A 25842-nucleotide genomic window follows, 5' to 3' on the forward strand; every position below is an offset into this window, starting at 1 on the left:
GGATACGGCGTTACTAGCGTTGCAAGTGGCAAAAAAATGAGTAATGTCACAATGGCCTGGCCTTGTCCCACTATCCCTTATTCATGGTTGAAAAATATGACCAAAATTGCTGGGGAATTTTCTCTTCGGTAGTGGACGACGACGACATTAGAGCAATAGGCAATAATTTAATTTGCGCTTTAGGTTCTTGCTGACGATGATGCGTGAGTAATATTATTACCAAGTTTTAAGGGCCTCATCGCTGGCCATTTTTTACACCTGCTTAAATACCCGATGATGATATATATAAATGATATTGGCTGCTTATCGATAAAGTGTATTTGATATGTTCCCGTTTAGTTTATTCTTGTTTCTTATCTACATAACAAACAAAGGAAGGACCCTGTATTGTTTTCCTAAAGATGACTGCTGCTAAACCAAATCCATATGCTGCCAAACCGGGCGACTATCTTTCTAATGTAAATAATTTCCAGTTAATCGATTCGACGCTGAGAGAAGGTGAACAATTTGCCAACGCATTCTTCGATACTGAAAAAAAGATCGAAATTGCTAGAGCCTTGGACGATTTCGGTGTGGACTACATCGAGTTAACCTCACCAGTAGCATCTGAACAATCAAGAAAGGACTGTGAAGCTATATGTAAACTAGGTTTAAAGGCCAAGATCCTTACACACATTCGTTGTCATATGGATGACGCCAAAGTCGCCGTAGAGACTGGTGTCGACGGTGTCGATGTCGTTATCGGCACCTCCAAATTTTTAAGACAATATTCCCACGGTAAGGATATGAACTACATCGCCAAGAGTGCTGTTGAAGTCATTGAATTTGTCAAATCCAAAGGTATTGAAATCAGATTTTCCTCTGAAGATTCCTTCAGAAGTGATCTCGTTGATCTTTTGAACATTTATAAAACCGTTGACAAGATCGGTGTAAATAGAGTCGGTATTGCCGACACAGTTGGATGTGCCAACCCAAGACAAGTATATGAACTGATCAGAACTTTGAAGAGTGTTGTTTCATGTGACATCGAATGCCATTTCCACAACGATACTGGTTGTGCCATTGCAAACGCCTACACTGCTTTGGAAGGTGGTGCCAGATTGATTGACGTCAGTGTACTGGGTATTGGTGAAAGAAACGGTATCACTCCTCTAGGTGGGCTCATGGCAAGAATGATTGTTGCCGCACCAGACTATGTCAAGTCCAAATACAAGTTGCACAAGATCAGAGACATTGAAAACCTGGTCGCTGATGCTGTGGAAGTTAACATTCCATTCAACAACCCTATCACCGGGTTCTGTGCATTCACACATAAAGCAGGTATCCATGCCAAGGCCATTTTGGCTAACCCATCTACCTACGAAATCTTGGACCCTCACGATTTCGGTATGAAGAGGTATATCCACTTCGCCAACAGACTAACTGGCTGGAACGCCATCAAAGCCAGAGTCGACCAGTTGAACTTGAACTTGACGGATGACCAAATCAAGGAAGTTACTGCTAAGATTAAGAAGCTGGGTGATGTCAGATCGCTGAATATCGATGATGTTGACTCTATCATCAAGAACTTCCACGCAGAGGTCAGCACTCCTCAAGTACTATCTGCAAAAAAGAACAAGAAGAATGACAGCGATGTACCGGAACTGGCCACCATCCCCGCCGCCAAGCGGACTAAGCCATCCGCCTAACGTTCCCAAACCATTACATTATGTTCTTTCACTTATTACATACGATATATAGCATCTACATCTACATATCTAAATGATGTTTTTTCCCATCTACTTTGTCCGATACGCATTAAAAGAAGAAGATTTACTCTCCCGTGATGCCGGGCCAATCAGACGCGCGCATTCGCGGCAGAATAAGGGGAGGCTGCTGCGGGTACCAAATATCCAGATATTCACAATTATGCCAATCAACTGTCTAGTTGCTGACACCCATCGTTTTCCACTGCAACGAGGTTTTGGGGCTAGAAAAGGCGTTAACAATCGTTAGAGAAGGAGGGGTTCATAACTTGACTTGTTGTATCTTGTTTAAAACTTTCTTTGAATTTGTTCGTGGTTGAATTTGTTTTTGCTATCCCAAAGGAGTGCATTTTACACGCATTACTACAGCACACTTTTATACAGTTCCACAATAGAATATGTTACCACGTTCAGCATTAGCACGCTCATTGCAATTACAGCGCGGTGTGGCCGCAAGGTTCTACTCTGAAGGTTCTACCGGCACCCCAAGAGGGTCAGGCTCAGAGGATTCGTTTGTTAAAAGGGAAAGGGCCACGGAAGACTTCTTCGTTAGGCAGCGTGAGAAGGAGCAACTACGCCATTTGAAAGAACAACTGGAAAAACAACGAAAGAAGATTGATTCTTTGGAAAATAAAATTGACTCGATGACCAAATAATCATGCGTTTCCGCAGAAGCTTTTTTTTTTTTTTTTTTAGAATATTCTTACTCTTTTATAGTCAAACAGCAGAAAAACTATATAATAATACATCACACTGAGCTTTTGCATTTTCGATAACTATCATTCTAGTTTTCCTCTGGTTTGAATTTTCCTCTTGTCTGTCTGACTAATGTCACTCATTATTTCCACTTCGCGCAAAGTTCGTCCCAATGCGGAAAGGCATAGAAAGATAGGAACAGTGTGGAACATGGAAAAGTTCCAAATAACGTCAATAGTCCATACTTAAGATACGAAATTTCAAAATTCCTTCTTTTTTGTTTCAACAAGCTTAGCCTAACACCAAGAATATACTTAGCATCTCTTCGCATTCAAAATTTCTCTTCCATTCTTTGACGTTTTAAATCATACCTCGTATTCTTTACACAAAAGAAAGATACCTGTGAAATATATCTGAATATGGTCCGATTAAATCATGCAGCATCATATTTTATGCCTATTTTCTGCTCCACAAGGCCTCACATAGTGATACTTTCTGCGCTGTTTAGTATTTCACTGTTTTCACTATTCTATGCGTCGTCCGAATTACTGCTACACCAGTATGATGATCCATTGATGTTCAAACCAAATTCGCAGGACTATTTCAGGACCTTTCTTTTGGGGCTTTTTTCACCATTTCTTTATTATTTCCTGAAGACCTTTCTATTCAATATAAATCAAAGGTTTTTAATATTGAACCTGATAGTGGATTTTCCTATCAACGACGTCTTTATGCTTTTGATACTGATTGGTTTAGCGTACCCTCAGGTGCAAGATCACGAAGGCGGTACGATCAAGCATAAGGAATGTTCTTGGCACATCATTCCAAGACAAGCCTATATCTTTGGTATATCATGGGCCCTGGGTGAATTCACCATATGCATAATAGGGAATTTGTTTAACTACCAAGAAATCGCCGATCCAAACATTAATAGTGGCTTCACACACCAGGAAAGCGCCAACACTTACTGTAACAATAATGATATGAGCCATAACGATGACTGCGGTTGTAGTACAGAATATCGCCCCAACGTCGTAGACAGAAGTGATATTACGTTGTCCAAATGTATTGAAGTAAGAAATGACTCATCTTCCATATCGAATAACGTATACTCGTCTGAGTACCATCCAATCAAACCTCTACGTTCATCGTCATCAACTTATGGCAGCATACGACAGCAACCTCATGAAAATAAGAAGCAGCTGCATGTACCAGATAATTCGCAGGACGATACAATTATCATGATGAACCCCATCGACAATTCATTAAAGTTGACAACTCTAGATACGGGTGATTTGAGTTTCCCCATAGACGAAGAACAGCCCATTTTGAAGAAATCTTTTGGTTATACATGGGCAGTTCCTAATGAAAATACACAAAATACTACTAAAAGCTTCACACCGATAAAGAGATTTATTGCATTTAGCACGGCATACCAGTTGGTCACCGGTTTATTGTTAATGATATTGGTAGTTGGTAGTAATATCATGTTGACAATTGGGGAATCATTGATTCTGTCGATGTATTTCGTCTATGTTCGCGGCCATGAAGGATTATTTACTCCCGTGGTGAACTACTTCGGCTCAAGAACCATTTCAAATTTCATCTTATGCGTAATAATTCCTTTCATATCTCTAAACTTCCTCATCAACACTTCGATATATTTAAGAAGAGAGCTAGACGATTGGTTTAATAATTCACAGGGGGAGTTTGAGGACGACGACGAAAATACTATCAGTAAGAGAGTAGCTACAAATCAAGAGTACCAACATCCACTGAGTGCTAATTACATTTCGATGGATAGTCCTGATGTAATAAATAGCAGCCCGGGTCACTTCGGGATGAATTCAGGCCAGTTGTTAGGTAATACGACGTTATATTATGGTAGTTTAAATGGGGATGATGATGATATGACCAACGACTCCGCTTTACTAAGATTCTGCAAGAAGCTAGTCAAAAATTGGAGGGCTTTGGCAAGAAATGATTCTTTTGTACTTGGAGTAATGGTTTCTTGGAGTCTTCTTGTTTTTGTAACGGGAATACTTTCAACAGTTTATATATAGCATATAAGTAACGACCGTGCACATATTAGGGTGTTCATATCTTGAAAAATCTTTATGTTATCCATTTTACTTTAGGGGAGGTGGAGCTTAATAATAAAATTTACATAAGAACAACAATCTGTAAGTAATTATAAAAATATATTAAAGGGACATTTTAACCCTACTTTAAAAGTTTAACTACATCAGTGGTTCATCAATCAAAGGTTATGCAAGGTAGAAATTTGTCCAAAAGAAAATAGATCATGCATCATTCAATATGGAGCTCACACTGTATGCTACAATTTGGCCTCCATTCATAACTGCCAAGATAAAATTTGTTGGCAATATGGAGCTCACACTGTATGCTACAATTTGGCCTCCATTCATAACTGCCAAGATAAAATTTGTTGGCAATATTGAAAATTCTTAAATTAGCGCTGCGCGGAAACCAGCGTCACTAATTTTTTTTTTTATTGCTGCACTAAAAAAAAACCAGCTCAAGTAGATAATCTTACAAGGGACAAGTAGTCAAGCCTTGCTTATTATAATTCTGTTTAACGGTGCAGTGAGTTTGGACATTCATGCAACGTGGTAAATATGTGTCTCTTTGCTTCTGTATTTAAGCATTTGGGCAGCTTGCGGTCAGTAGAAGAGTGCATCGACATTCATAGATCTCTAATAACATATATTTAAGTGGATATACGCAAAGAAAGGACAAGAAAACTTGTTTCGGTAACAGCATTATTAATTCTGAAGAAATACGCACAAAGAGATGATTTCTGACTACGATGCTCTTTTGCAATTCAACAAAAAACCTGTTTCGCAAGAAATGATTCAGTTCTTAGCCACTTCTACTGCTTCCATAATTAAAATCAGGGAAAATAATAATCCAATCCAAGGATGTCGCCCACCAGACTTATCTATCTTCATTAAAAACGTGGTAATTCAGTCAAATGTTCAAACACCAACTTTAATGGCCACATCAGTTTATTTAAACAAACTGAAAAGCGTAATACCAAAAAATGTGTACGGTATTAACACCACAAGACATCGGATATTTCTCGGATGCTTGATATTAGCTGCCAAAACTCTGAACGATTCTTCTCCCTGGAACAAACACTGGACCACGTACACAGAAGGTTTACTCAGAATACGTGAGGTGAATACCATCGAACGAGAACTATTAGAATATTTAAATTGGGATGTGAGGATAACTACACCGGATTTGATTGATTCTCTTTCTTACTTCCTCGGGCCTATCAAGGAACAACTATTTTTACAAAGGAGACAAGAAATGCTGTTGTTCAATGCACCAAGTCCCGGCCAACTGAAAGAATATATAAATCATAGAAGACCGGTTTCGCATTCTAGAACTTCTTCTGCTATATCGGTTCCTTCACTGACATCCATGGCAACAGTTTCGACAACAGACTCAAGGTCTTCTCTACTGGCAAAATACCAACCGTCCCTACCGTTGGTGGAATCTGACAACTTCAACAAAAAAAATCATGTGCCGTTAAGGAATAATAACGATATCTGTAATAATTTCAGGGCAGAGGAAAACATACACTCAGTAAACCATATTGATGTAACAATGGGAAGTTCACCAGTAATGTCGCATAAGCCCACAATTCACCAACGGTTAAATTTTACAAGGAGGGGCTGGTCATCGTTTTTCAAGCAATAATTCTAAGTTACTCGCCTTTTACAAGCTCTATAAATATTCTTTTCCGTTCTTTAGTTGTCTTAACTTTGTACAATATGAATAACCATCGTTTCTAGGCTACTAAAAAAACACCATACTACATAAACAAATATCTAATAATGAATACTCTTGGCATTCGTCTTGTTTCTCGAGGAATATCGGCCGAGTTTTTTTCATTTTGACAGGTTATATAATTCAAAATCTATCTGACTCTGAAAAAGTGGTAATAAATGCATTGACAACTTCTTCTCTTTATTTTACAGACATTAATCCAGCACTACAAGTGGCATATAACAAGATGCTAAGAAACATTTTGGTGAGAAGTACTGGCAGCAATTTCAAATTTGCTGGCAGATATATGAAATCATCAGCTCTTTTAGGATACTATAGAAGAGTTAACTATTATTCGACCAAGATACAAACCAGACTGACTAGCGAAAACTATCCAGACGTGCATCGAGACCCTAGATTCAAAAAATTAACGTCCGATGATCTAAATTATTTTAAATCTATTTTATCGGAACAAGAAATATTAAGAGCCAGCGAATCAGAGGATCTTTCATTTTATAATGAAGATTGGATGAGAAAGTACAAAGGACAGTCCAAGTTAGTATTGAGACCTAAGTCAGTGGAAAAAGTTTCTTTAATCTTAAATTATTGTAATGATGAAAAAATTGCCGTTGTCCCACAAGGCGGTAACACGGGGTTGGTAGGTGGTTCTGTGCCCATTTTTGATGAATTAATTCTATCTTTAGCAAATTTAAACAAAATAAGAGATTTTGACCCTGTATCAGGTATCTTGAAGTGTGATGCTGGTGTAATCTTGGAAAATGCTAACAATTACGTAATGGAACAAAATTATATGTTTCCGTTGGATCTGGGAGCTAAAGGTTCCTGCCATGTTGGTGGCGTGGTTGCAACCAACGCTGGAGGACTAAGGTTATTGCGTTATGGCTCACTACATGGAAGCGTTTTAGGCTTAGAGGTGGTAATGCCCAATGGTCAAATTGTTAATAGCATGCATTCCATGAGAAAAGACAACACCGGTTATGATCTGAAACAGCTGTTCATTGGCTCAGAAGGTACTATCGGTATCATCACTGGTGTTTCAATCTTGACTGTTCCTAAGCCAAAAGCGTTTAATGTATCTTACTTGTCTGTTGAAAGTTTTGAAGACGTTCAAAAAGTCTTCGTCAGAGCCAGGCAAGAATTATCTGAGATTTTATCCGCTTTTGAATTTATGGATGCTAAATCTCAAGTATTGGCCAAGAGCCAATTGAAGGATGCTGCCTTCCCTTTGGAGGATGAGCATCCATTTTATATTCTTATCGAAACGTCAGGGTCAAACAAAGATCACGATGATTCCAAACTTGAAACATTTTTAGAAAACGTCATGGAAGAGGGCATAGTAACGGATGGTGTAGTGGCACAAGATGAAACCGAACTCCAAAACTTGTGGAAGTGGAGAGAAATGATTCCAGAGGCAAGTCAAGCTAATGGTGGTGTTTACAAATACGATGTTTCTTTACCACTAAAGGACCTATATTCTTTGGTTGAAGCCACTAATGCAAGACTTTCTGAAGCTGAATTAGTGGGTGATTCGCCCAAACCAGTGGTGGGCGCCATTGGATACGGTCACGTGGGTGATGGTAATCTACACTTAAATGTTGCAGTTAGAGAGTACAACAAGAACATTGAAAAGACTTTGGAACCATTTGTCTACGAGTTTGTTTCCTCAAAACATGGTTCCGTTAGTGCCGAACATGGGCTAGGTTTCCAAAAGAAAAATTACATTGGCTATTCTAAGAGCCCGGAAGAGGTCAAGATGATGAAGGATTTGAAGGTTCATTATGATCCTAATGGAATTTTAAACCCTTACAAATACATTTGAAAATAAAATGCCAAGTTTTATAGTTATCTACATATGTATATATTTATCAATATTATATTCTACAATTGTGTATATTATATGGTAAGGGTGATATTTAAGGAAGAAATCCACCCTTCTTTAAGGTTTCCACTGCACATGTTGAAATGTGTCTGAATCTTGATGAGCCCAAAGGCGTGCCACCATACCATCTGGTCACTATTACCAAGACGTTGAATATGTTTGCTCTTTCAAGTAAGGTCAATAAACGCTGTCCAGCACCAGCTTCGCCACAGTCAGCACATCCTTGCTCAATGTTCTTTGGCTGCACCGTTATGTTCCTTGACTTGTTAACATGACTATTATTACTCTTATTTGCTTTATTGCCCTTCTTTTTCTGCTCTTGTTGTAAGTGCAAATTATTTGATACCTCGGCCGTTCTCCAGGCATACATGTGCATGTGGGATGCCTTGGAGACGCTTTTGTTGTTTTGCGTTAGTTCTTGGAGTATGGAGGGTATATCCTTTTGATTTTGTAATGGGCAACATCTTGCTTGAAATTTCGATTTTCTATCAACTAAAACTTCTGATTCATTCCATATTTTCACTAGCTTACCAACATTCTTACTCATTTCTCCAAAAAATAGTAATACCAAACATCAATACCTATCTAAGAATCTGTATAATGTCTTTTCTAAAGGTTTTTTACAGCTGATGATTGATGCATGACTTATTTCCACAGTGCCGTATTTTCTCAGTTGCCGTTTTGGGTCTGCTTTTCACAATGCGAAGCTTTGTTGAAAAGAGCTCTAAGGTCAAAAACAATAGTAAGCTGATCGGTATTAAGTACTTGCCTTCCTGAAAATTGCTAACAAACATCCAAATATACCTTCCCCATAGTTGAATGGCATCTAATAGAACAAAACCAGGTTAAGATAGGTTTTACTTTGAGTTGTTAAATACACGCAGAAAGCGTCTTTCCACATAATCTGAACATTTTGTTATCGATGGCTACTGGCAGGATTCAATTTGCTGTTTCTACTCCCTGCAATACTAAGGGTAAACCGTCTGGTTATAGGTTATTTGAATTTAAAAACGATCGATTAGCACTGGTCCCATCAGAAAGAGGTTGTACAAAAGTAGATGTGAATGCAAATATACAAGCGTTTTGTTATTTAAGGCCTAATGGTAGAGACACGTCAATATCTCCAGACGCAACGCATATTTTGGACTCATGTGATTACATGGTGCTGGCTAAATCCAACGGATTCATTGAAATCATAAGCAACTATCAATACAAGATAAAAAATGGCCTGCGATTAGCGCCCTCTTATATCCTTAGATGTACTCCGGAAGATTTCGAATCCAATTTTTTTAGTGACTATATGATCGCTGGTCTTGAATATAGTCAAGGTTTATTATATTGTTGTATGTGCTCCGGTCGAATATATGTCTTTGTAATGAACCTTCCCACTGATTACATTCAGTATAAGAACATGTACAACCCCATGTTTCCAGATTGCTTTTTCAAAGTACATCACGATAATAATACAACACATTCTTCAGAAGAAGAAAAATTATTTGAAGGTAGTACGCGGTACACTGGAAGGTCATGCTCTAAGCATATCTGCTACTTCCTTTTGCCTATAGAACCATCCCATTTAAGATCGTCACCCGTGGTATCTTCGTTTTGCAATATGTATCAAGGCCTGCCCATATATAGGCCTTCGATGTATTTACATATAGAACGAGGTATTTCCACATTCCATATAAATCCATTAGACCGGTTTTGTTTCATGACAGTATCGCCACGATCACCACTATTTATAAGGAAAATAATTTTACCATTGACTTATGTTACATTTTTAAGCACCTTTATCAGCCTAAAGAACAGTATACAGGGAGATACATGCGGTGAGATACTTTCGTGGGACAACGTAGCGCAACAAAATGGATTTGGTTCTTTGTTCAGCTGGATTAGTAACAAGTTTACATTCGATACGGATATTATAAATTCAACCATTTGGGATGATATTGTAAAATATTCTGGAACAGGAATGCTGGATTCAGGAATCGTCTGGAAACAGCGTCAAGGTCACGCTAAAGATGACATATATGAGTTATTCCACACTCAAGATATGCTGGGAAGTAGTCGCCGAAATTCTTCATTCAGTACTGCTAGCAGCGAACCGAGACCGCTGAGTCGAAGAAGGAGAGAATCTTTTCAAGCCTTAACTAGAGACGCTTTTAGAGAAAGAATGGATGTACCCTGTTCAACGAAGTGGGAATTAGATTCTTTTATCCGAGGATTAAGAAGGAATACATTTATGGTAGATTTTGAAATTGTTGAAAAGATTTCTCATAGAAATGGAAATGATGGGGTGAATGAAGATGATAACACTACAGATGAAAGTGATGAAACAATGACTTCTTTTCTAACAGATAATTACAAAAAGATGGACATTGTGTGCATCGATCATTTCGTCACGTTGAGTGCATTCCGACCTCGGTACTATGATGAACCAATAATTAAAATCGATTCATTATCGAACAAAAATGGCTCTGAAAATGGAACTAATGAAGAAGAGTGGGCAGAAAGTCAAATGAAGGTGGATGGCCAAGTGATAGATGATGAGACAGCTCAATTCAAGCAGGCATTGGGAAATTTATGTTCATTCAAGAAATTATTTATGCTGGATGATTCTTTATGCTTTATATTGGACACACATGGAGTTTTGTTGATAAATAGATTTGAAATAAAAAATACCAAAAATTTGTTAAGGAATTCCAAGGATACTATTCGGATAATACCCCATGATTTCGGATTGATTAATGATACAATTGTTATAATTAATGATATAGACGTAGGCACAGACAATGTTTGCGCCCTTACGTTTCACTTGGTGGTAACATCAATGGCAGGAGAGATAACTGTTCTTAAAGGCGAATTTTTCAAAAACTGCAGGTTAGGAAGAATAAAACTGTGCGATTCACTAAAGCTAAATAGAAAAGATCGGTTTGTCGACAAACTTGCTCTAATCGATTATGACGGTTTAAATGCACAAAAAAGAAGGTTAGATTACGATGAAAAGGACCTTTATACATTCATTGTGAAAAAGGTAAAAAGAGACTAAATTGAGTTGCATAGATGTTAGCCATAATAGAAAATAGCGTATGAGGTAGCAGGAGTTATAAGACGTATTTACGTATATGTATGTATATGTTATTATTATTACCTGTGATTGCACGAAGGCCTTTTTTTTTCACAACAAGAAGATGTAAGAAATTTACATGCTATTTTGATTAATGGTCGAATTAGGTATTGTCTTTAATCTTTCATTAAGAAAATATAATGTAACCAAGAACAGCTTGTTAAAGGGCTTCCTATTTAAAGTTATCTTCTTTTCCCCAAGGTACCACTCCTATATGGTTGATAAGAATTGTAGTTTCTGTAATTGGAAGAGTTGGAAATGCTGTTATTATCAACATAAGTAGAAGGGTTATATCTGGAGCCATACATATTCTCCGATATCGACGAGACGTTTACTTTTGTATTTTGATACCGTGAATTTTTACTAATATTATTATTGAGTGACAGCGTCTCGCCCCTTATAGTTGGTTGAATGACATTAGACTTTTGATAAGGAGGAGGATGGAAGTTCGATGCTCTACGTTTATTTCTGCCACTATGAGAGTGATCGTTTTGGGAATGTCTTTTATGGGAAGGTCTCGGTAGTGGATCCTCATCGTATATGGACTCACTAAATTGATAGTCTTCATTTTCGTCCGAATTTCTGTTCATGTGACGGTAATATTCCTGTTTTAGCTCAACTGACAAATTAGAACCAGTGAACGCACTTCCATCCTCGTTAGGTACTCTAGATGATCGTTTTTCCTTGCAATCATCACCAAAGTGCCCCTTTCCACCGCAGTTATAACAGTATATAGTATGAAAGGGAAGGACCTTGGGCTTAGCCTTTTCATTATCATCTACTAAAATATATGCTCTCCATATACTAGGACATCTTTCTTTTGAGTGTTTCTTACTCTTACAAAGAGTGCACTGAACTTTTTTCCATTTATGTGGACATTGTGACCTGTAATGACCCACCTCATCACACTTTGAACACTGGATAGCCTTCGGACAATGTCGAGAATAATGATCATCCGTCGCCCCACAGTACGAACATATTATATGGGGACAATCCTTCTTCAAATGACCTCTTTGAGAGCAATTATTACATTTAGGTGCTGCCTCTTTAATGGCATCCTTGTCATCATCGCTTACGCCAAAATATCTACCCTGCCCTCTAAGAGCTCTTAATTCGTTGGGATTACTATTTACTTCCTCTATAGAAGGTGCTACAAGTTTATCTGGAGGAGTTGTGGGTGCCGTATCGACGACAAATGGTGCCGTATTTTTTTCCATGACTGCGAGGAAGTGATGTAAGCTGCTATCGTTGTACAGGTAAGGTTTAATTCTCTCTGATGCTGCCAATAGTCATAACTTTTTTCGAAATGTTTCTTCCCATCCCATTAGTGTTTGAAGGAAAAAAAGGCACTACCCGGATCATGAATACATTTGATGGTAATAATATATATCACATTTTTAAGCATGTATTAGCTACTGGGAAAGGGCATTTTGAAATGGTATGTTTTCTTTAAGGATGAACTATATATATTACATGAAATATATTTCAGGTTTACGTGAAGGGTGAAAAAGGAAAATCAGATACTCACCTGTAATCATTAGCGGGCTCGTTTGGATCAGTTTTAAAGATTTTGTCCGGGTTCATGATTCTCTTTGGGTCAATAGCTAGCTTAATCTTTCTCATCAAATCGACGGGTGCTTCACCTAATTCTTCGAGCAAGTACTCTCTTTTACCAATACCAACACCGTGTTCACCCGTGCAAGTGCCTTCTGCGTTCAGTGCTCTCTTGACCATTCTGTCAACAAGTTGGCTACAGGTTTCGTGTTCTTCAGGGGTTCTGTAGACGATGAATGCATGGAAGTTACCATCACCTGCATGACCAACAATGGCGTTGATCAGCTTACTAGCTTGCATGTCCTTTTTAGTTTCGTGAATAACCTTGTCGAACTGCGACACAGGAACAGCTACATCAGTTGTCCAAATTTTAGCTGATTTGTCTTTGCTCTTATCAGCGTCTAGCACAGACCATAGCGCGACCTTTCTAGCTTCCCATAATTCCAATTTTTCGTCATCATCTTTAGCAAACTGAAAACTGTTGCAGTGATTTAACTGGGCGACAGCCTTAACTTCATCCACAAGAGCATTGACAATGTTGGGAGATCTCCCACCAATCTTGAAAAACATAGTTGGTTTCTCTACCCAATCACATCTGTCCGTGGATTCAGATGCGTTGATCAACTTCATCATATTTTCATCCAGTAACTCCATGGCGTTCAAATGAATACCACTCTGAGTCAGATTAGAAGCACATGCGGCCGCATCCTTGATAGTATCAAAGGATACCACCGCAACAGTTTCAGCTTTGGGCTTGACATGACACTTGACAGTAGCTTCAGTAACAATACCTAAGGTACCTTCACTTCCCACAAATAAACCATTTAAGTTATAGCCAGCGCTCGACTTTCTGGGTCTTTTCTTCGTCTTGACAATGGTCCCGTCCGGCAACACTATAGTCATGTTTATAATATTCTCCTTCATGGTACCGTAACGGTAGGCGTTGGTTCCTGAACAAGAATTAGCAATGCAACCACCAATCTGTGCACCTGGACCAGGGTCACAGCCAAACATCAAACCGTGGTCGCTCAAATAGTCATTCAAATCCTCCCAGGGTAGACCGGCCTGCACGGTGATGTCCAGGTCCAGCTTGTCAAATTTTACGACGTTATTCATAAACTTGGACAGGTCTACGGTTATGGTATCTCCAATTCTTGTAGGCAGGAAGTGCCCCTCCAAGGACGTTCCGCCCGAGAAGGGTACAACTGGCATGTTGTTATCGTGACATATTTTCAAAATTTTGGAAACTTCTTCGGTAGTATGAGGGAATAATATAATCCTAGGTCTTTGCTCGGGAGAGGGGTGATGCGTGTTGAAGTAGGTATCTGAATGGGCGTCCAAATCGGATTTCGCATCAGAGTAGTTTTCAGGCTTGTTTCCCAGCACCTGCTTCAGGTCCTCAACAACCTTATCGATCTTAACCGGGTCGTGCAAATAGTCTGGTGAGTCCAATGAGGACAGCTTTAACGTAGAATTTACTGGGTCGATCTTTTTGACCATTTCCAGCTTCTCTATCAAATCTTCCTTAGTCTCCCTAGAATAGAGGTTCTTAGCGAACAAATAACCGAATAGAGTAGCTGAAGAGGCGATGACAGAGTATTTTAACCACTGGCTGCTGCTGTCGGTGCTGCCTGTGCCTGTTGAGGCGTATCTGTAGCATGATCTTCTCACCAGCCTTCCTCTAGGTTGTGCAATAGGCTTTATTAGCCTTGTGCAAGTACGCTTCCACAACATTGTTCTTGCTTTTGTTTCCAGCTGGATCGGAATGATGTACAATATTTAAATTGCACTATAACACGGAAGCTCAAGAAATCTTTCCAGCCCACACACACACACACATATATATATACATATGTAGTTCCGAGTGCAAAATCGCTAAGCGGTTATTACTGCACCAGTTGGGGCCAACTACGCTGGATCGACGTGGGATTGGCAGGGAAGAACTTCGAGGGAGGTGGTCGGAGAAGAGAGTGGGATGCGGGCGTGGGGGTCTGCTGTTACTTTTATCGGCACAACGGACCTGGGTTGACAAGAGCTTGAAGGCTCCAAGAGACAGCGACCGTCGGCGCCGAATGACGAAACTATGCTGTGTGTGACCAGGCGAACAACATTGAGAGAGTTGAGGAGCCGTACGGACAGCTGTTTGTAGTGATATTTCCTTGTTGTAACCAGACGAGTTCCTTTATAACGTTTTGAAATGTTTCATAGGGTTACCCTGACAGAGCGGTGGCTTATGTCAAAAAGGCTGACGCTGATACTAATGACGGTCAATGGAAGCATATGAGCAAAAGCAGCAGCAGCGTTAGCAGCAGCAGTAGCGTAAGACCAAGTTAGTATGGCTACGTTCAACCCACAAAACGAGATGGAGAACCAGGCACGTGTACAAGAGTACAAGGTCTCCACTGGCAGAGGCGGAGCTGGCAACATCCATAAATCTATGTCCAAGCCGTCTCCCGTACTTCTTCCATTGAAATCCAATTCAAAGACAGTAGCAAACAACAATAATAACGGTAGCAACCAGGAAAAGGTTCCTCGTTTTGCAATTGGTAGAGGTGGTGCCGGTAATATCTTTCATGATCCGCACCTGACGAGATCCGCCCAACAACTGGACTCTAACGACAATATCAACTATAACGACGTGATCAATGACATCGACGATTATATTTCCCCTATAACTTCGGATATGGTGGATGAAGGTGGGTCAAACCCGGTGACCAACACCAGGTCTCGTATCAGCGCTACAAGGAGCCATCAGTCTTTGCATGCCACCACTTCGTCTCCGAACAACAACGCCCCAATTGTCGTTGGTAGAGGTGGGGCAGGAAACATTTTCTTCAACAAAAAAAAGGTGGCCAGCAATGGTGGAAATGAAGAGGATGAGATACGAGGCGGCAATATCGAGGATGAGGATACTATCAATGCAAACGAGGACAACCTGTTTGTGGTGACTTCCAATGGCAATGCTTTGGCGGCAATCAAGTCCACGTCCAAGAAGCCTAAAAATAAGCTCAAGGGCAAAAGCGCACCGGAAAAATTTGCTATTGGAAGAGGTGGCGCTGGAAACATAATTTCTCCAAAGTCAAGCAGGAACACTATCAACCATAACTTAAACGATGATGATGAAGATAAGTTTAATTTGAAAGATGACAATGGTAAAGAGAAGAAGAAGAAGAAGAAGAAGAAATCAGGGTTTTTCAGTTCTTTGAAAACTATGTTTAATTGAAATAACATTCATCAGCAAAATTAATAAACTAAATAAAATAAATAAATAAATAAATAAATAAATAAATAAATAAATAAATAAATAAATAATATACGATCATAAAATAAATAATAACTCAAGCTTTTTAGACTTGACTAGCTAATTCTTTCAATAGTTTGTAATCACGTTGAACGATACCACCATTACTTGGTAGATACGTAGTGCCGTCCATTAGGAACTTATCGACAGAGGCAGCACATTTTCTACCTTCTTGGATGGCCCAGACAATCAAAGATTGCCCTCTTCTACAGTCACCACATGCAAAAGTCTTTCCTCCATCAATAGAGTATGAGGAGTCGTCGAGTGTGGCAATCGTACCACGTCTTGTCTTCTTAACTTCGTTATCGTTGCCATTGATCAATTCAGGACCCACGAAACCCATAGACAACAAAATGATATCGGCTTCAAAGATCTCTTCACTGTTGGGAATTTCTACCATTTGCCATACGCCACTTTGTGACTTCTTCCATTCTACGCGCACAGTTCTGATGGCAGTGACTTCACCCTCATCGTTACCGATAAATTCCTTGGACAAGATGCAGTATTCACGAGGGTCTCTACCATAATGCTCTTTCACTTCAGCATGACCGTAGTCCACTCTCATGACACGCGGCCATTGAGGCCATGGATTGTCTTTGGCACGTTCCACTGGTGGCTCAGGCAACAATTCGAAATTCAAAACTGATGCTGCACCGTGTCTTACAGATGTACCTAAACAATCGTTACCTGTGTCACCACCACCGACAACAATTACTTTCTTACCTTGGATCTTTTCACGAATGATTTCCAGATCTTTGTTCAATAAAGCTTTTGTGTTAGATTCCAACAACTGCATGGCAAAATCAATATTCTTCAATTCACGACCCTTAATAGGTAAGTCACGTGGAATGGTAGAACCGATAGCATACACTACTGCATTGTGCTTGTTCTTTAGCTCATCCATGCTTATGGTTTTACCAATTTCGGTGTTGGTAACAAAGTCAATACCTTCGGCACTCAATAGATCAATACGACGTTGCACTATAGCCTTATCCAACTTCATGTTTGGAATACCATACATCAATAACCCACCACAACGGTCGGATCTTTCATAAACAGTGACCGTATGTCCGGCACGGTTCAACATATCAGCACACGCTAAACCTGCTGGACCAGAACCAATGACACCCACTGTAAAGCCAGTGCGTGTACTTGGTGGACAAGGCTTAATCCATCCTTCCTTGAAAGCATTGTCAATGATAATTCTTTCAACCGATTTTATGCCGACTGGGTCTTCAATAATACCTAGTGTACAAGCTCCCTCACAGGGTGCTGGACATACTCTTCCAGTGAATTCTGGGAAATTGTTTGTCTCTAGCAATTTGTCCAGTGCCAACTTCCATTGGTTCTTGAATAACAATTCATTAAACTTGGGGATAATGTTAGATAGGGGACAACCGGTATCAGATAAACAGAATGGTGTACCACAATCCATACATCTCGCAGTTTGATATTTGGCATCCTTCTTGGTAATAGGGTTAGTAAATTCTTTCCAGTCATTAACTCTGGTTCTTGGATCTCTGTGTGTCTCATGACGACGTTTGTGGATCATAAAACCACGTGTTTTTTCAATCCTTTCGCTATTCTTCTCTAGCTGTTTGGAATCTGGAACTGCATCTTCTAAATCAACAACCTTAGGCTCCTTCAAAGTGGCCTTATTTGAAATAGTAATACTCTTCTTTTTTTCTTGCTCTTTAGCTTTTTGATTAGCAATCAATAGAGTATTGACTTCGTCATCAACTTCTTGGTTCGATCTAAACTTCTTTAAGTATTCTGAAGTTGCCTTAGCCTTTGCCTTGGCAGCTTCTGCTTTCTCCTTCAACAAAACTTTCTTATAATCAGTTGGAATGACTTTAACGAAATCTTTCAAATAATGGTTGAAATTACCGAGAATCCTGGCTGCTAGATCAGATTGTGTGTAGTTCCAATGCTCCTGGATCAAATTCTTAACAAACGCAATCTCGACCGGGTCACATAATGATTCTAACTCAACAGTATCTTTGTTAATCTTTCCAACAAAATCGTCGTAATCGGAAGTTAAACAGTATGCAATACCACCAGTAGCACCAGAGAAGGCGTTTAGGGATTCCATTTGTGATAAGACAATGGCACGACCACCAGTCATATACTCAAAGGCATTGTTACCCTTAATTCTCTCAACAACGATGGTGGCACCAGAGTTTCTGACACCGAAACGCTCACCGGCACTACCTGAAATGAATGCAGTACCAGAAGTAGCACCATAGAAACAAGTGTTACCAACAATTACATTTTCATCACTCTTGAATTTAGAATCCTTTGGTGGTTTAATGACAATAATACCACCGGATAAACCTTTACCAACATAATCATTAGCATCACCATTCAAGATAAAAGTGATACCAGAAGCTAGGAAAGCACCAAAAGATTGACCCGCTGAACCTTCTATGTTAACGACAACGGTGTCCTTTGGCAAACCATCTTCACCAAATTTCTTCGAGACTCTGTAAGATAAAGTAGAACCGAGTGCACGATCAGTATTGATTATAGAGGCGTCAATATTCACTGGTAAGCCACGATCCAAAGTAACTTCAGCCTCATCGATTAACTTATTATCTAGACGGGTGTGGAGTTTGTGGTCTTGTTTCTTAGTGAACTTGGTTGGAACACCTGGACGAATAACATGTGCTGGGGTCAAAATAGGAGATAAATCGATATTTATGGCTTTGGCATTTACGTCGTCCCTTTTCTTTAATTTTTCAGAATGACCCACCATTTCGTCAATGGTACGGAATCCTAACTTGGCCATGATTTGTCTTAAATCTTGGATCAAGTAATAGAAGAAGTTGATAACATGTTCGGGCTGACCCTTAAACTTACTTCTCAAATATGGATCTTGTGTGGCAATACCAACAGCACAAGAGTTCAAGTGACATCTTCTTAACATAACACAACCCATAGCAATTAATGGAACTGTTGCCAAGGTAAAAGATTCTGCCCCTAATAAAACTGCAACAGCAATATCAAACCCAGTTCTCAATTGACCATCGGTTTGGACAACAACATTACGTCTTAAATCATTCAAGACTAAAGTCTGGTGAGTTTCAGCTAGACCTAATTCCCATGGCAAACCCGCATATTTGACACTCGTCCATCTTGCAGCACCTGTACCACCATCATGACCAGAAACTAAGATATGATCGGCTTTAGCCTTAGCTACACCAGAGGCAACAATACCAACACCAACTTCGGAAACCAACTTTACAGAAATTCCCGCTCTTGGATTAGCACATTTCAAATCATAAATCAGTTGTTTCAAATCTTCAATGGAATAAATATCGTGATGAGGAGGAGGAGAGATTAACCCAACATTAGGGGTGGAGTGCCTGGTTTTTGCGATATCCTTAGACACTTTGTGGGCTGGTAGTTCACCACCTTCACCCGGCTTAGCACCCTGAGCAATCTTAATTTGGATTTCATCAGCATCTGACAAGTAGTATGAAGTTACACCGAATCTAGCGGAAGCAACTTGTTTGATAGCAGATCTCATAGTATCACCGTTTTCTTGAACAGCAGAACGTTCTGCGTCTTCACCACCTTCACCACAATTGGATTTGGCCCCTAAACGATTCATGGCAATAGCCAATGTAGAGTGAGCTTCCATAGAAATAGAACCATAAGACATTGCACCTGACGCAAATCTTCTGGCAATTTCAGTCCATGGTTCAACTTGTTCTAGAGGGATACTGACAGAATTTTCAAAATCTAATTCTAACAGTCCTCTTAGTGTACAGTCTCTAATTGCTTCCATTTCCTTCTTTACATATAATTGCCAAGAGACATCATTTTTGTTTCTGACAGTATCTTGTAACGAAGCAATTGCGGTTGGTTCGTTGACGTGTTTGTAACCACCATCCCTAAAGTGGTATTCACCACTTTCTGGTAAGTTAACAGATTTACTAATGGTTTGTCTGGATGGATAACCACGCTCATGTAAAGAAAAGGCATCTTGAGCCAAATACTCGAAAGTTACACCTCTAATTCTGGAAGAAGTACCTGTGAAACACAAATCAACAATAGAGTTATCTAAACCTAGGGCTTCAAAAATTTGAGCACCTTTGTAGGATGCTAGAGTGGAGATACCCATTTTAGACATAACCTTCAAGATACCTGCATCAATAGCGTGCTTGTAATTTTCTAGTATTTGCCCTTCCTCAAGTGTATCATTGTCATTGTTGACATTACGAAGTAGACCTTCTCTATTCATTCTGACCAAAGTTTCCATGGCTAAGTATGGATAAACACCATCACAACCATAACCTAGTAGGACACAGAAATGGTGAATTTCTCTGGCTTCACCTGTTTCCAAAATCAAAGCAACTTGGGAACGCTGCTTGTTTCTGATTAGGTGATGATGAATACATGAAATTGCAATCAAAGAGGAGATGGAAACACGGTTGGCACCCATTTTCCTGTCAGTAATTATTAAGATCTTTTTACCATCATCAATTGCTTCGCTCGCTAACTTAGTGATTTTATCAATTGTGTCGGTATAGCCCAATAGACCCTCACTCTTGTCGAATGTGATATCAATTTCTGCTACAGACCATGATGGGTAAGCAGCTTCAATGTTTTTCAAAGCTTGGAACTCATTCCAATGCAAAATAGGAGATTTCAATAATAAACGATCACATTGAGATGAATGCATTTCCAAAAGGTTGCCTTGAGGTCCGACATAACATTCTAACGACATAACATTTGCTTCACGAATTGGGTCAATTGGAGGATTGGTCACTTGAGCAAACAATTGTCTGAAATAATCATAAAGTAAGACAGGATTTTCATTTAAACAAGCCAGTGGCGCATCGTTACCCATCGAACCTAAAGCTTCTTTACCTGTTAAAGCCATTGGAGTTAACAGAAATGTGACTTGTTCGAAGGTATAACCATTGGCCAATAGACGTGGGTCACTTTGAACTTTCAAAGACAATGAATCCTGTGATATAAATTCTTTAGGAACCAAATTAGCGGTTTTTGATAACAAGTCGTCTAACTTGATGACTTTGGATAACCAAGACTTAAAATCTTGTCTTTTTGAGATTTGAGATTTTAACTTTTTAGTATCGACCATTTCACCCAATTGAGTATCCACTAGGAATAAATCACCTGGCTTCAGTTTACCTTTTTGAACAACCAATGAATTTTCGATAGGAATGACACCTACCTCTGAAGCACAGATAACTCTGTCATCACTAGTGATGTAATAACGACAAGGTCTTAAACCATTTCTATCCAATATAGCACCACAGTAACGTCCATCAGTGAAAGTTAACAAAGCTGGACCATCCCAAGGTTCCATCAGACATGCAGCCCAGTCGTACCATGCTTTTAGGTCAGAATCCATATCCTTATGATACGCTTCAGGAACCATCATCATAACAGCTTCAGGTAGAGATAATGTGCCATTAATAGTCAATAGTTCTAAAACGTTATCCAATGCAGCTGAATCAGAACCACCTTCTTCGATAATTGGGTATAGTTTGTCTAACTCATCTTTGAAAGTTGCTGAATTCATCACACCTTCTCTGGAGCGCATCCAATTCTTGTTACCTCTTAAGGTGTTAATTTCACCATTATGAGCTAGCCAACGTAAAGGTTGAGCTCTATCCCAAGAGGGGAAAGTATTAGTGGAAAATCTTGAATGGACCAACGCCATGTGGGATTTGAAATGCGCATTAGTCAAGTCGGGATAGTAGTTATACACTTGAGCTGGCGTCAATTGACCCTTGTAAACAATGGTGGTATTGTTTAGGGAACAAACATAGAACCAGTTTTCCAGTCCTATTTGAAGAGAGGCCTCCTTCCTTAAAAGATACAATTGAGTTCTAAATTTAGTTTCATTAAACTCCGGTTGTTTTTCATCATACAATGGAACCAATAATGGCTGTAGAATAGTAGGTTCACGAGATAATGCAACGTCTCCTAAAATAGTAGAATCTACGGGGACGTTTCTCCAACCTAATACGGATAAGTTGAAGGATGCAGCTAAATCCTCGAAAATCTTCTGACACTTAATTAAATTTTTCTTGTTATTTTTTTCGTTCTTCTTGAAGAAGACGTTACCTACGGCGTATTTGCCCATCTCAGGTATGTCTAGATCAAGATCTAACTTGAATTCTCTTTTCATAAATTCGTGAGGAATACCTAGCAGAATACCGGCACCGTCACCGTTCCCATCAGATGAGACGGCACCACGATGTGTCATATTCACTAAAAGATATCTAGCGTCAGTAACAATCTTGTGAGACTGTTCACCATGCTTATTTGCTACGAAACCGACACCACAAGCGTCATGTTCATAATCAGGGTCGTAAAGTCCTCGTTTGTCCGGAATCACATTTGCCCAAGATTTATGAAGATGGTGTTCATCGTTATAGTTTTGAATTGTCCCACCTTCGTAAGCTTCTTCCAATGGATCGAAATTGTCTGATTTCAACACTGGCATGCTTTCTTTTCTAATTCTTTTTCTAGTTCTTCAAAATAAATAAATGGCAAATAGATTAAGAAAAAAGAGAGAGTAGAAAGACAAAAATAAATAAAAAAAAACTGAAGCAGAAAAATAAATAAATAAGTTAAACGTTAATCACTACCTCAATGAGCTAAAAGAAGGGGAAGAAAGAGCAACTGAGAGTATCCGTCTGCGTAGTATAGGACTGAGATAGCAATTTCCTATCTTCCTATGATGTGGAGACGATTAGTTTGGTGTGTTATCAAGTAAGATATAAGAATTGATTAATTTGGTAAGAAATGAAACAATAGGACGAAAAATACAATAAGATAAGGAAGACCATCAGAACTTATGAATGACTAAGAAAAGCAGTTTATATTTTTTTTTTGGGCAATTTATTGCTTCTTTTTTTTACGTTTTGCGGGCATCACGTTCGTCGTGACATATGACTTGAAAAATGTGCAAAAGCTTATCGGAGCCAATCGGATTGACGCATTAAAACCGAAGTGTATTAGGACCAAATTTGCGCTGTATAGGGTTGAACGGTAGGGCTACCAGGGTCTGAGTCATCAAAGAAAAAGAAATTACAATAAGAGTCTTACTTAAGATGATATAGAATTGTTGTTATTGTTCATGTATGGATGCCAAGAAAACAAAGTTTTTTAAAGTGAGGTATGAATTATGGCGTGGAGAAGCTGAAATTGAAATATTCGAAGCATGGGTGTATTACTTGCAAGATCAGAAAGAAGAGATGCTCTGAAGATAAACCTGTGTGCCGGGACTGTCGTCGATTAAGTTTTCCCTGTATCTATATATCAGAATCTGTTGATAAGCAGTCTTTGAAAAAAATAAAGGCAGATATACAGCACCAGTTGATCAGCAAGAAAAGAAAGCATGCTCCTGACAGTGCTCAGAAAGCGGCCGTGGCCACCCGTACTCGACGGGTCGGTAGCGACGAACAGGATAACCAGGTATATTTGTCAAAACCGCTGGAAGATTGCATTTCTCAGAAGCTGGACTCTATGGGATTGCAGCTGTACAACTACTACAGGTCTCACCTTGCAAACATAATTTCCATCGCGCCCATGAACCAGAACTACTATCTGAACATTTTCTTGCCAATGGCCCACGAGAATGATGGTATATTGTTTGCTATTCTTGCTTGGTCAGCTAATCATTTGTCTATATCATCATCAAATGAGCTGCGAAAGGATGAAATATTTGTCAACTTGGCGAACAAGTATACATACATGTCGTTATCGCATCTAAAGACAAACGAGGGCTCAAGTGCCTGTGCTAAACTGGGGTTTCTATATTCACTAGCACAAATCCTAATCTTATGTGGTTCAGAGATATGTCAGGGTGATGTGAAATTTTGGAAGATATTATTGAATATAGGAAAAAATTTGATCGAAAACCATGTGGGCAAGGATGTCTCACGGATACTAACCACTACTACAGAAGAACCCTCCCTAGAGGAGAGGATAATCTTCCCCAATTTCAATTCCGTTGTTAAGTACTGGCTGATTGTGAATTTTATATATCATGATATTTTGAATTTCAATACAACGTCCTTCCCGATCGAACAATACGAGAAATTCTTCCAAAGGGATCAGAACTCTTTACCCAGCTCAGCCAACTTTATTGAGTCAATAGACTCGCCAATTGAGGAAATAGACCCTTTAATTGGCATCAACAAGCCTATTTTACTACTATTGGGACAAGTCACAAATTTGACGAGGTTTTTGCAGACTATGGAACAGGAAGAAATGCTAGAGCATGGCGATAAAATTTTGAGTTTGCAAGTCGAGATTTATAAATTACAACCTTCGCTTATGGCGCTGGAACATTTGGATGATGAAAAGAAATTTTACTATTTAGAACTATTCGAGATAATGAAAATTTCTACCTTAATGTTCTTTCAATTAACTTTATTAAAGATTGACAAAGATTCGCTGGAACTACAGATACTGAGAAACAAATTGGACTCGAAGCTAGACAAGGTCATCGGAACTTTTTTGGAAGGATCGTTATGCTTCCCACTTTTCATTTACGGTGTATGCATTCAGGTAGAAGATATGGAGAAAAAAATAGATTTGGAAGCCAAATTTGACGACATTTTAAAACGATATAAATGTTACAATTTCCAAAATGCTAGATTATTGATACGGAAAATTTGGCAAAACGAGGCTGATGGCATCAGTGAGCATGACCTGGTCCACATGATTGACGAATTAGATTACAATATTAATTTTGCCTGAGCAGCATATATTTTCTTTCCCCGCCCCCTGGGTGTCTTAAATTATTGTTTCACCACACAAACATATATATGTTCTTTTTTTTTTTTGTAGGACGTACGGATTCAAAAACAATTTATACCTATACAATGTAGAAATGCTAACGTTGAGACATAGAAGTAATTATTTAATTAACCATTTTAGGTGATTATTTTCAGGGGTGTCCGAGTCCACCTCTACAACATCCACCTGCCCGGTTTGATACCTGTAATCGCCTGTCTTGGAGTCCTCCACAAAGCTTATGCTTCTCTCAGATTTCCTGCGTGGCCTATCCATTATGGCTGCTCCTGCATACGACGTGCCAGTGCCGCCAATCATATCTATATCATGATTGCTTTCCCCGTCGCTTGTACTATCTTCATTCGAGTGGACGTCATGAGCCCATACAGATTTATACCGATTTGCTCTCGGAAATTCATGGCCATCTAGCACTTGTATTCTTTGGTAGTGATCACTATCATTATCCTCGTCACTCTCGTCCCTTTCACAAACGGGGCTTTCCCTTCTCTGCTTTGCAGTCCTTGTTAATTTAGTCTTAGACTTCATTTTAGCTCTTTTATTAGATTTTGTCTTTAATTTGCCCTTGATCTTCAAAATTAACTCATCAAAGTTGTCCTCGTGTGCATCATATACCACCTTATATGATTGTTGGTATTGTGTGGCGAATAAGTCCTGGTTCCAGGCAAAACCTTGACTTTGAGATACAGATATTTTAAAATTTGGCCTTATTTCTGCACTATATGTAAATACCGAACTGGTATTTGAGTATACAATAAGTTTCTCCTTATCCTCCATGACTCTTCAGTAGCGGTTATGAACACGATATAACTATCTGCATTTAACGCTGGTACTGATTTCAATTTATCCTTATCAAATGATACGCTCTTTCCCTTTAAAAAGCGCCCTTACCTCGTTCCGAACGGCGCTAGTAAGAATT

General features: G+C 39.2%; 13 protein-coding genes across 13 annotated transcripts; 8 read left to right on the forward strand and 5 right to left on the reverse strand.

The window, feature by feature from the left end:
- Positions 1 to 401: 401 nt before the first annotated feature.
- On the forward strand, positions 402 to 1688 carry LYS20 (homocitrate synthase LYS20; the record flags this gene model as incomplete). The annotated part of the gene is made up of 1 exon (NM_001180242.1): positions 402 to 1688. One exon carries the CDS (start codon positions 402 to 404, stop codon positions 1686 to 1688), a length of 1287 nt encoding a protein of 428 aa, NP_010099.1.
- Positions 1689 to 2143: 455 nt separating this feature from the next.
- INH1 (ATPase inhibitor) lies at positions 2144 to 2401 on the forward strand (the record flags this gene model as incomplete). Its single annotated transcript, NM_001180241.1, has 1 exon — positions 2144 to 2401. The coding sequence occupies one exon, from the start codon at positions 2144 to 2146 to the stop codon at positions 2399 to 2401; it is 258 nt and encodes an 85-aa protein (NP_010100.1).
- A 459-nt stretch (positions 2402 to 2860) lies between these two features.
- Positions 2861 to 4504, forward strand: AIT1 (Ait1p; the record flags this gene model as incomplete). Its single annotated transcript, NM_001180240.1, has 1 exon — positions 2861 to 4504. The coding sequence occupies one exon, from the start codon at positions 2861 to 2863 to the stop codon at positions 4502 to 4504; it is 1644 nt and encodes a 547-aa protein (NP_010101.1).
- A 751-nt stretch (positions 4505 to 5255) lies between these two features.
- On the forward strand, positions 5256 to 6170 carry PCL9 (Pcl9p; the record flags this gene model as incomplete). The annotated part of the gene is made up of 1 exon (NM_001180239.1): positions 5256 to 6170. The coding sequence occupies one exon, from the start codon at positions 5256 to 5258 to the stop codon at positions 6168 to 6170; it is 915 nt and encodes a 304-aa protein (NP_010102.1).
- A 316-nt stretch (positions 6171 to 6486) lies between these two features.
- On the forward strand, positions 6487 to 8079 carry DLD2 (D-lactate dehydrogenase; the record flags this gene model as incomplete). Its single annotated transcript, NM_001180238.1, has 1 exon — positions 6487 to 8079. One exon carries the CDS (start codon positions 6487 to 6489, stop codon positions 8077 to 8079), a length of 1593 nt encoding a protein of 530 aa, NP_010103.1.
- A 94-nt stretch (positions 8080 to 8173) lies between these two features.
- Positions 8174 to 8686, reverse strand: YDL177C (uncharacterized protein; the record flags this gene model as incomplete). Its single annotated transcript, NM_001180237.1, has 1 exon — positions 8174 to 8686. One exon carries the CDS (start codon positions 8684 to 8686, stop codon positions 8174 to 8176), a length of 513 nt encoding a protein of 170 aa, NP_010104.1.
- Positions 8687 to 9061: 375 nt separating this feature from the next.
- Positions 9062 to 11188, forward strand: GID12 (Gid12p; the record flags this gene model as incomplete). The annotated part of the gene is made up of 1 exon (NM_001180236.1): positions 9062 to 11188. One exon carries the CDS (start codon positions 9062 to 9064, stop codon positions 11186 to 11188), a length of 2127 nt encoding a protein of 708 aa, NP_010105.1.
- A 260-nt stretch (positions 11189 to 11448) lies between these two features.
- On the reverse strand, positions 11449 to 12483 carry AIR2 (TRAMP complex RNA-binding subunit; the record flags this gene model as incomplete). The annotated part of the gene is made up of 1 exon (NM_001180235.1): positions 11449 to 12483. The coding sequence occupies one exon, from the start codon at positions 12481 to 12483 to the stop codon at positions 11449 to 11451; it is 1035 nt and encodes a 344-aa protein (NP_010106.1).
- Positions 12484 to 12790: 307 nt separating this feature from the next.
- Positions 12791 to 14554, reverse strand: DLD1 (D-lactate dehydrogenase; the record flags this gene model as incomplete). The annotated part of the gene is made up of 1 exon (NM_001180234.1): positions 12791 to 14554. One exon carries the CDS (start codon positions 14552 to 14554, stop codon positions 12791 to 12793), a length of 1764 nt encoding a protein of 587 aa, NP_010107.1.
- Positions 14555 to 15155: 601 nt separating this feature from the next.
- PAR32 (Par32p) lies at positions 15156 to 16043 on the forward strand (the record flags this gene model as incomplete). The annotated part of the gene is made up of 1 exon (NM_001180233.1): positions 15156 to 16043. One exon carries the CDS (start codon positions 15156 to 15158, stop codon positions 16041 to 16043), a length of 888 nt encoding a protein of 295 aa, NP_010108.1.
- A 124-nt stretch (positions 16044 to 16167) lies between these two features.
- On the reverse strand, positions 16168 to 22605 carry GLT1 (glutamate synthase (NADH); the record flags this gene model as incomplete). Its single annotated transcript, NM_001180231.1, has 1 exon — positions 16168 to 22605. The coding sequence occupies one exon, from the start codon at positions 22603 to 22605 to the stop codon at positions 16168 to 16170; it is 6438 nt and encodes a 2145-aa protein (NP_010110.1).
- A 677-nt stretch (positions 22606 to 23282) lies between these two features.
- UGA3 (Uga3p) lies at positions 23283 to 24869 on the forward strand (the record flags this gene model as incomplete). Its single annotated transcript, NM_001180230.1, has 1 exon — positions 23283 to 24869. One exon carries the CDS (start codon positions 23283 to 23285, stop codon positions 24867 to 24869), a length of 1587 nt encoding a protein of 528 aa, NP_010111.1.
- A 159-nt stretch (positions 24870 to 25028) lies between these two features.
- On the reverse strand, positions 25029 to 25700 carry UGX2 (Ugx2p; the record flags this gene model as incomplete). Its single annotated transcript, NM_001180229.1, has 1 exon — positions 25029 to 25700. One exon carries the CDS (start codon positions 25698 to 25700, stop codon positions 25029 to 25031), a length of 672 nt encoding a protein of 223 aa, NP_010112.1.
- Positions 25701 to 25842: the final 142 nt, after the last annotated feature.

The sequence above is a fragment of the Saccharomyces cerevisiae genome, chromosome IV (assembly GCF_000146045.2).
Source record: "Saccharomyces cerevisiae S288C chromosome IV, complete sequence".
In the NCBI taxonomy this organism is placed as follows: Eukaryota; Fungi; Ascomycota; class Saccharomycetes; order Saccharomycetales; family Saccharomycetaceae; genus Saccharomyces; species Saccharomyces cerevisiae.